This window comes from Hippopotamus amphibius, chromosome 12, assembly GCF_030028045.1.
Source record: "Hippopotamus amphibius kiboko isolate mHipAmp2 chromosome 12, mHipAmp2.hap2, whole genome shotgun sequence".
Classification (NCBI taxonomy): domain Eukaryota; kingdom Metazoa; phylum Chordata; class Mammalia; order Artiodactyla; family Hippopotamidae; genus Hippopotamus; species Hippopotamus amphibius.
In genome coordinates, this window is record NC_080197.1 from 99,530,055 (window position 1) to 99,538,886 (window position 8,832).

The 8,832-nt window shown below is 59.5% G+C and overlaps 2 protein-coding genes across 2 annotated transcripts; one reads left to right on the plus strand and one right to left on the minus strand.

Moving 5' to 3' along the window:
- The first annotated feature begins 1,406 nt into the window (after window positions 1–1,406).
- On the plus strand, window positions 1,407–6,339 carry SHMT2 (serine hydroxymethyltransferase 2). Its single transcript, XM_057703602.1, has 12 exons — window positions 1,407–1,536; window positions 2,541–2,738; window positions 3,222–3,301; window positions 3,482–3,682; window positions 3,977–4,058; window positions 4,145–4,267; window positions 4,392–4,531; window positions 4,854–5,019; window positions 5,215–5,314; window positions 5,399–5,554; window positions 5,634–5,741; window positions 5,851–6,339. Exons 1-12 carry the CDS (start codon window positions 1,504–1,506, stop codon window positions 5,976–5,978), a joined length of 1,515 nt encoding a protein of 504 aa, XP_057559585.1. The 5' UTR covers window positions 1,407–1,503; the 3' UTR covers window positions 5,979–6,339.
- A 171-nt stretch (window positions 6,340–6,510) lies between these two features.
- NDUFA4L2 (NDUFA4 mitochondrial complex associated like 2) lies at window positions 6,511–8,832 on the minus strand. Its single transcript, XM_057703604.1, has 4 exons — window positions 8,689–8,832; window positions 8,238–8,326; window positions 7,369–7,429; window positions 6,511–7,244 (listed from the first exon to the last, which is right to left on the minus strand). The coding sequence occupies exons 1-4, from the start codon at window positions 8,743–8,745 to the stop codon at window positions 7,188–7,190; spliced, it is 264 nt and encodes an 87-aa protein (XP_057559587.1). The 5' UTR covers window positions 8,746–8,832; the 3' UTR covers window positions 6,511–7,187.

Consider the following 8,832-nt stretch of genomic DNA (forward strand, 5'->3'; position numbering starts at 1 on the left):
GCACCTGAGGCTAGAGTGGGAGGGAAGGAGATTAGAGATAACTAAGGGGGGGACTTCTGAGGCCAAGTGGGAATGACTGGAATTAGCAAATTAGCTCATCTGGGCCTCAGTTTCCTCACTGAAGAAGCAATAATAAAATAGCACGTTCTGGAGAGTAAATGAGACTTTGCAAGTGAACATGCTTTGTGATGGATTGTCCTCCCCCTCTTTGACTCACAAACCTGCCTCCTGCACTGCCACCTCTCCTCCTCTTCCTTTTGCTCTGCCTGGACATCTGGGAGCAGAGGGAGGTGCCCCTGCCTGTAATTGCAGTTGTTCACCGCTTGTTGTCCCGGTAGTCAGTGATCTATTCTGCTGTCTCCAGGCCTGTGGCACGCCTAGCATGGTGAAGGAGCTCAACGTGCCTGCTGAATGAATGAATGAATATATAATATTGCTATGTAAGGCAGTGGTTCTCAAAATCACTGCTTATTAGAATCACTAGGAGAGGTTTTGTTGTGTGTCAGCGTGGGTGGGCAAATGCCCACTCTTTAAGATCCATTGAATTAGAACCTCTGAGGAAAGCCTCTGCACGTGGATTTATTTCCCATTGCCCAGGCAGTTCTGACACCCAGGTGTGGGAACCTGCTCCTGGCGGGATAGATGAGTCCCTCCCCTAAAGGATGAGTCCAGATGAAGTCAGGCTGCAAGGACGATCCCTTCCAGCTCCAAGGATCTATAAGCCCCAGGACACAAAGAGAGCCCCCTGATTGCTGGAGCAGCAAGAGTGAGTTGGTAACAAAATTCAACAAGTTCAAGGACAGGAGGGGGCCACTCAGTCAGCTCCCAGATGTCCCAGGGAAGGAGGCGATGGCCACGGAGGAGGCAGGTTTGTGAGGATGAGGGGGGATGATCCATCTGAGAGCATGTTTATATACAGTCTCATTTAATCCCCCCATGTTATTTTATTATTGATTTACAAGTGACGAAACTGAGGCTCAAATAGGCTAATGTGCTAGTTAGTCCCAGAGCTGGAACTTGAACTCGGGTCTCTCACCCTTCCAAACCAGGGTGCTTTGCAGTGCAACAGGGCTCTCCAGCTTTTATAGGAGTCTTTGTATTTCCCAGACAGCCTAATAATGCTAGGTTCACTCAGTAGACACCCAATAAATTGTTGCTGTCTGGACACCAGACAGCAAAGAAAACAAAACAAAACCCTGAAGAGCTTCAGGACAGTGAGGAGATGGACTGAATCTCTTTTTTTTTTTTTTTTTTTTTTCAGGCAAAAGCCTCTGACCCTGGGACTACAGACGGGAAATGAAACTGAAGAGGGGAAAAAACTACAATTCCCAAAAGACCTTACAGAGCCCACCATACGCATGCGTAGACCCCGCCCTAATTCTGTGGCTTCCCGGTAGCGCTTTTCTTCGCGCATGCGCTCTCCGATCGGTCGTCTTTCGACCCCTTGTTTTGCCCAGCCGGAGTTGGTGCCTGGACCTCCCGCGACCTTCGTCTCGGGTTGCGATGTTGCCCTTCTCTTTGCTCTGGGCGACTCGGGTAAGAATGGGGCTCCAGAGACTGGGTGACCAGTAGAAAGTAATCTTCCCCTCCTATCCTAGTTAACCATTCACAAACTTGGGGTTCCCTTGGCTTTTAAACGCACGTGGTCTGGGTCCTTGGGAAGGGGAGAGCGGATGTGCAACTAGGGGATCCCTGAGACCCCCGGTGCACGTGGGGTGATTGGGGCCCCTCCCTGTTCCGGGAACCAGATGTCTCAAGGCCTTGTGGCCGCCTATTTGACGTGGCATTAGGGACGAGAACCGCACCAGATGCCCTGTGGACCCTGTGCGGGCCAGCGAGCGGGGTTCCTGGCCTGGACCGGCGAGCTGAGTCTTTCCTGCCAGCTCTGAGCCGCGCAAATGATGCAACTGGTCACCCCTGCTTGCATCAGGGGTCCCGCTGCTGTGCGGCCTCGAAGAAGGTGGAAAGAGTGCGGGGCACAAAGGACAGATGTGGGTTTTGGCTTCCCTGCCAGCAGTCCCCCCAAAACCCCCAATCCGCTAAACATACCTCTTCCCCAGGGGCTGCTAAAGGTCTACGCTCCCACCTCCACTGCACTGGAAACCACCTGTAGAGCTTGTTGCCCTAACCCTTGCCAGTTTGGTTGCCTCCCCGCCCCCCAACTGGGGTATCACTTTATGAAAGCTCGCAGAAAGACCGTATTTCTGTGGGTAGGAACTGCCCCTGAGTTCCTGAGACATAGGCTTGTAGAGGACACACTTTGTCCTGAGGCTTTGCAGAGTGTTCCACGGGCAGAAGTGGAGAGAGATTCTGAGGTCAGGTGAATGGACCGAATCAGAACCACCCCCTGGACGTTGATCTCAACCTTGGCTCTAAACCTGGCTTTTGAAGGTGGAGATGGGGGCGGTGAGCACTGGAACAGACTGACTACACAACCGGCTGCTGGGTGTGGAGCCTGAGGGCCTAATAAACATGGCTGAGGGCTGTTGACTGTTTTTGTCTGGGCACTTTTTCTTTGACTCTATCTTTCCCTTCCCTAGCCTCTGCAGAGATGTGGTCAGCTGGTCAGGATGGCCATACGGTGCCAGCACAGCGAGGCAGCCCAGACCCAGACTGGAGATGCAACCAAGGGCTGGTCAGGCCAGGAGAGCCTGTCAGACAGTGACCCTGAGATGTGGCGGCTGCTGCGGAGAGAGAAGGACAGGCAGTGTCGTGGCCTGGAGCTCATTGCTTCAGAGGTGGGGCTTGGGAGGGGGGCCGGAGCTTAGGCCACCATGGGTGCTGGAAGTAACCGGTCATCTTCCTGCTGATCTCCCTTTCAGACTCAGGGCCTTCCTGCTGGGCCTCCTCTCCCCCTCTTCTTAGCTCTGAAGCAAAGGCAGGGCCAGTCTGGATTATGGGATGGGGCATTCAAGAGCTTCCAGGGCCTCCTGGGGCTCCTGCAGCGTAGCCTGGTCCCTCTTCCATCCCAAGAGGAAAGAGAAGCCTGGAAGCACAGGCTCAGCTGGACAAGTGGCCTTGCTGGAGACGCCTGTCCCAGCAGCAGGGTTTCTGAGGATGCTGCTCTGGCCCTGTCCCAGGTCTAGCAAGGAATCCTAAGTGAACAGCTTTCTGTAGAACCCGGCTCCTGCTTGCAGCCTGGGGCTCTGTCAGGATGGGGCTGTGGGGTCCAGGGAAGGGGGCTCAATACCTCCTGACATTGCCCCCTCCCCCCACCCCAGAACTTCTGCAGCCGAGCTGCGCTGGAGGCCCTGGGGTCCTGTCTGAACAACAAGTACTCGGAGGGTTATCCTGGCAAGAGGTGAGGGCTAGGCACCAGAAGGCTGGAGGACAGCCTGAGGGATGGTGCTCCCAGCGGGGGATGCCTGCCCGTGCCCTGCCAGTGTGTGTAGAGGAGTGGCCTTCCCAGTCCTTTGCAGCTGGTCCAGGGGGATGGTGGAGCCCTTCCTTTGTGCCCTGATCTGCTCCCCTCCCGTTGCAGGTACTACGGGGGAGCAGAGGTAGTGGATGAAATCGAGCTGCTGTGTCAGCGCCGGGCCTTGGAGGCCTTTGACCTGGATCCTGCTCAGTGGGGAGTCAATGTCCAGCCTTACTCGGGGTCCCCAGCCAATCTGGCTGCCTACACAGCCCTTCTGCAGCCCCATGACCGAATCATGGGGCTGGACCTGCCCGATGGGGGCCAGTGAGTATGGGTGGGGTGGGTGATAGGCTTGTGGGGAGTATGGGCGTGGGAGAAGAGTCATTTATTGAACACCTGCCGGGTTCCATGCAGATGAAACAGGGCTCTCCCAGTCCCGCAAGTTCTGGTGAATGAGGAAGATAAGACCCCCAGAAAGCGGTGCCCGCGCCATGAGGGTGGTGCCTGCCAGGGGCAGTGTTCCAGAGACCCTGCCTTTGGAGTGGGGCAGGACGGGAGTGGCTAAGTCTGGGAGTTCGTCCACTCTGAACCTGCCTGCTTCCTCTCCTCGCCTCCCAGTCTCACCCATGGCTACATGTCTGATGTCAAGCGGATCTCAGCGACATCCATCTTCTTCGAGTCTATGCCCTATAAACTGAATGTGAGTGCTCTAGGGTATGGGGAGGGAGCTGTGAGGAGCTGCCGTGCTTTCTTCTTAGGGCTTTAGCTTTTCACGTGTCTGTCCAGCCCCAAACCGGCCTCATTGACTACGATCAGCTGGCACTCACCGCTCGGCTCTTCCGCCCTCGACTCATTGTGGCTGGTACCAGTGCCTACGCGCGCCTCATCGACTACGCCCGCATGAGAGAGGTTAGGGAGGCCGGAGTACGCGCCCCTCCCTAAGGAGTGGTGGGGAGACTTTGGAGGAGGGGCAGCCTTGGGCAGGCCTGTCTGGGCCCTCCCCAGGCTGAGGCCTATCTCTGTACCTGCCCAGGTGTGTGATGAGGTCAAGGCACACCTGCTGGCAGACATGGCCCACATCAGTGGCCTGGTGGCTGCCAAGGTGATCCCCTCACCTTTCAAGCACGCGGATGTTGTCACCACTACCACTCACAAGACCCTTCGAGGGGCCAGGTCAGGCTCCCCTGAGGTCAGGCCTTGCCTCTCACCGCCTTCCCTCCCCGGGCATCGCTGGGCTGGATCTGAGCGATGAATCCCATCGGGAGCCCTGTCTGTGACCGTTCTCCGTCTCTCGCCCCTGGAGGCGGTCCCCCAGGAGGAGGCTTGGGGGTGGAGGTGAGGGCTGCTCCCCTCACCCCGGGACTCCCGCGTGCTGAACGCAGCTGTGCTGGCCTCTGAGAGCCCGCTGGGGGCCGGACCAGTCAGCGTTTTGTGTGCCCCCCACGCCTTGCCCTTTCTTTGCGGCTTAGGTTCTGACCGCCTGCCTCCCTCGCAGGTCAGGAATCATCTTCTACCGGAAGGGGGTGCGGGCTGTGGACCCGAAGACTGGCCGGGAGGCCCCTTACGCGTTCGAGGACCGCATCAACTTTGCGGTGTTCCCGTCCCTGCAGGGGGGCCCCCACAACCATGCCATCGCTGCGGTGGCTGTGGCCCTAAAGCAGGTCGCGGAGCCCACCCTGGTGGGGCGGGTGGGGGCGTGGCCTGCAGGCTCAGACCTGCGCTGTGCTACCTGGAGCTGGAGCTGATGGGAGGGAAGCGCCAGCATGGGAGGGGCTGGGATGGGCTCTCCCTGCGCTGGGGGTGGAGGGGCAGAAGGGGCAAGGCTCCAGGAGACCGTGCTGCTGTCTCGTCCCCAGGCCTGCACCCCCATGTTCCGCGAGTACTCCCTGCAGATTCTGAAGAATGCTCGGGCCATGGCTGATGCCCTGCTAGAGCGAGGCTATTCGCTGGTGTCTGGTGAGCCTGGGGGTAGGTGAACGCCTCTGTCGCCCCGGGCAGGGGCCCGGGACTCACTGCTTGCTGCTTGCTGTCCCCCCGTAGGTGGCACGGACAACCACCTAGTGCTGGTAGACCTGCGGCCCAAGGGCCTAGATGGAGCTCGAGCCGAACGGGTGTTGGAACTTGTATCCATCACGGCCAACAAGAACACCTGTCCCGGGGATCGAAGTGCCGTCACACCTGGGGGCCTTCGGTTGGGTGAGACTGGGTTCCGGGAGGGAAGCGTGGCTGCCACGTGGACTTGGGCTCTGCTGATCCTCTTCGGCCTCTCTCCCAGGGGCCCCAGCCTTGACGTCTCGACAGTTCCGTGAGGGTGATTTTCGGAAAGTTGTGGACTTTATAGATGAAGGTGTCAACATCGGCTTGGAGGTGAAGAGCAAGACCGGTGAGAGGGCAAGGCCTCCCCCGCCCCCAGCCAGGTTACGTTCACTCTGTCCCCTTCCCCTCCCCGATCTCACGGCCTTCCCCGCTGTTTTATCCTCACCCATCTCTAGCCAAACTCCAGGATTTCAAATCCTTCCTGCTCAGAGACCCAGAAACAAGCCGTCGGCTGACCGACCTCCGGCAGCGGGTGGAAGGGTTTGCCAGGGCCTTCCCCATGCCTGGTTTCGATGACCACTGAAGGCACCTAAGGAATGAAGCCCACAGGCTGACACTTACTCTCCTCCCCTCCACCTGGACAAGCTGGGGGTGGGCGTGGGCTAACTGCTCATCTTCCAATTTTTTGCTGGAGGAATGGAAGGCTGCTCCCTTAGGGGAAGCCCCAGGTATAGCGCCCCTTCCCAGAATTGGTAGCTGAGAAGGTTTCTTCTTGTAACAGGACTTGGAGGAGGCTTGGGCCTTCCTGCCCTAACTGCTCTTATTAGCTCAGTGTTATAGACTCCCTGCCCTTTCTTGAGGAGGGGGGAGTTCCCCTGGTGAGCCAGAGGAAGGGGTGGGTAGGCACCCCCCTTTCGTTTTTATCTAATAAAATGCTAACCTGCCCTGAGCTTCTATTACGGTGGGAGGGGTCCCCTGGGCCCGGTGGTGATTGGTCTCCCTCAACATGTTCCTCCCTTCCCTCCCACCACCACCACCACACGGACCCCCGGGGCTGCAGCCTCTTCTCCCTGTGATCAGAGCCGACACCAGACGTGATTAGCAGGCGCAGCAAATTCAATTTGTTAAATGAAATTGTATTTTGCCCACGGCTGCTTCTGTTTGAACCCAGGGGATGGAGGGGAGCAGGGGAGGGGTGGGGAAGGCAGGGGGAGGCCCAGGTGTGAGGCGGAAGGGATGCCCATTGGCACAGGAAGCAGGGGATTTGGGCACTCGGAGGAGCGAGCTGCGCCTTCCTGGCTGTAGGTGCCTCGTCCCAAGCGGGCTGGGCTGTCAGGACGAGCCCGGTCGAGCCAGAGAAGCACCGCCCCTGGGCTGGCGCCGGAAGCCTGGGCCAATGTGGGGCCCGCCACGTCGCTTGGCACCCAGGCCTCTGCTTGGTCTTGGTTCTCACGTAGGCCACGCTCAGCACGTAGCAGGCACCACGCCCTGGGAGGCCCGGGTAGCGGGGCAGAGGGGCTGGTGTGGGCCTTCTGAGTCCGCCAGGCTACTGCCTGCCCTCCTAACTCCCCCTCCCCCACGTGGGACTGAAGCTGAGGGTCAGAGGCGCTTCCGCTGCTGGGAGCAAGGGAAGAGGGAGGGGGTGGAGCTGTCTCCCCTCGTCGTGGGAACAGGCCTGTGTAAGCAGGAGCTGGACAGGGTGGCTAGAGTGGCGCCCTGGGGTTGAGGGTGGAGAGTGGAAGAAATGAGTAGGCTGGCCGGTGGTGGTTTACATCGTGCTCTGCAGCCAGGCTTAGAAGTCTGGCCGGTCTTTCTTCAGTTTCTTATAGTCAGTGGAAACTGCAAGGAACTGTGGGAGAGAAAGGGGGACTGCTTTGAGTGGCCCAGGGCTCCCTTGGCTGGGGTGGGAGGCACCCAGCTGGGATCAAGAGATGAGCAGATGGAGGTGCAAGCCTAAAGCCACTGGGAGGTACCTTGTATTGGTCATTGGGGCTCAGGCGGTTCCAGGGCTCTGGGTTGTTCTTTCGGTCCCAGCTGTGGAGAGGGAGGGGGTGGATTAGGGTTTCCTCTCTGGGAGCTAGGACTCTGGAGCCTAAGGGGACCCACAGGGTTTGTCCCACGCCAGCACCTTCCCCCTCTTCCGTGGTGGTGGGGGGGGCATTTCCCAGAGATTGAGAGGAGAGGGGGCACGTTAGCGGGTGCTGACAAGTGAGACAAGAAGGCTGTCACCATTGTCAGCCTGGGGCCAGGTGACAGACGTGACAACCCGGCCCAGGAACTCCCGCCTGCTCCGTGCCACCCCTGGTTAGCCCGGTAGAGCAGAGCGCTGGGAATCAGGCAGAGATCCCCAGGCACTGGGGTTGCAGAGATGTGCCTCGAATTCAGACGACGCCGTGAGTGCTTCTGCGTGCTGAAGGACCCTCCACTCCCGCCGCCTCTGGTGGGGCTTGGCGTCCCTGCCGCAAAGGCGCCCCCAGCAGTTCACCCGGCCCCCGCCCCCCGCGCTTGGGCAGCGAGATAGAGGTACCCGAAGGCCGCCGGCGGCCGGCAGAGCGGCGTCGCCATGGCAACGGGGCCGGGAGCGGTGCTAGTTCCGCAGCCCAAAGCGGGCCGAGTCTCCAGCCGCTGGGGAGTGAGCGGTCTGGGGAGTGAGCGGTCGGGTGGGCCCAAGGGGAGGTCCAGAAGGCCTCCTGGGTCAGGAGCGGGCTCCAGCCCCGAGACGCTACATGCCTGGGGATCCCGCAAGGATCACGCATTCCCACCATTCCTGGGAGGCCTCTGGGTTCCTGCCCCATCTTGCCCCACCCAGGACCCCTTCCTGCGCCCCAAGCCCGGCCTTTACCACACGTCGGGGCTGCGCAGGGCGAGTCGCAGCAAGTAGAGCACAGCGCTGCCCATGCCCAGGCCAATGAAGCCGATCATCGGGATGAGCTGTGGGAAGACAGAACTTTCTTTCAGGGGCAGCCCCCTCCCCGTAGCCCTTTACAGCATTTTCTGCTCGGCCAGCCCTCACCCCCCACCCCGGGTCTGGTGCCTCCTCCTCGGGAGAGAGGACCTGGGGCTTCCCACACCACATTTCCTGCCGTCGTCTCCCTCAACCTACAGCCAGCCTGTCGGAGGTGGCTTCACGGGACACGGGGCGACTATTGCAGGGATGGATTGAGGGCACCCTGAAGAAATATTCGGAGCTTTGGGGAAAACTAGGCGAGACGCAGCGTACTGGGAGATTTGGGGGCTGCCAGGGCAGCTAGAGAGTTAGAAGGTAGAATCATGGCTCATGGGATGAAACTCACCGCGGGATGTCTCTTGATCTGCCGGTAGAAGCGGGCTCCGAGGCTGGTTCCTGCCATATCGTCTCTCCAGTGTTTGGTCCTCTCCGGCAGCCCTGCTCCCTTGCTCCTCCTGGGGTCCCGCCCCTCTCTGGGGAGGGGTCGGGT

What these genes read in the sequence shown, in the direction of transcription:
- NDUFA4L2 (XM_057703604.1), bottom strand. Translation starts at nt 8,745, where the DNA reads ATGGCAGGAACCAGCCTCGGAGCCCGCTTCTACCGGCAGATCAAGAGA. An exon ending in AGATCAAGAGACATCCCGCG is followed by an intron (nt 8,327 to 8,688) that starts GTGAGTTTCATC and finishes GTCTTCCCACAG; the next exon opens with CTCATCCCGATGATCGGCTT. An exon ending in GCCCCAATGACCAATACAAG is followed by an intron (nt 7,245 to 7,368) that starts GTACCTCCCAGT and finishes TCTCTCCCACAG; the next exon opens with TTCCTTGCAGTTTCCACTGA.
- SHMT2 (XM_057703602.1), top strand. Translation starts at nt 1,504, where the DNA reads ATGTTGCCCTTCTCTTTGCTCTGGGCGACTCGG. An exon ending in AAGACCCTTCGAGGGGCCAG is followed by an intron (nt 4,532 to 4,853) that starts GTCAGGCTCCCC and finishes CCTCCCTCGCAG; the next exon opens with GTCAGGAATCATCTTCTACC. An exon ending in AGGCTATTCGCTGGTGTCTG is followed by an intron (nt 5,315 to 5,398) that starts GTGAGCCTGGGG and finishes GTCCCCCCGTAG; the next exon opens with GTGGCACGGACAACCACCTA.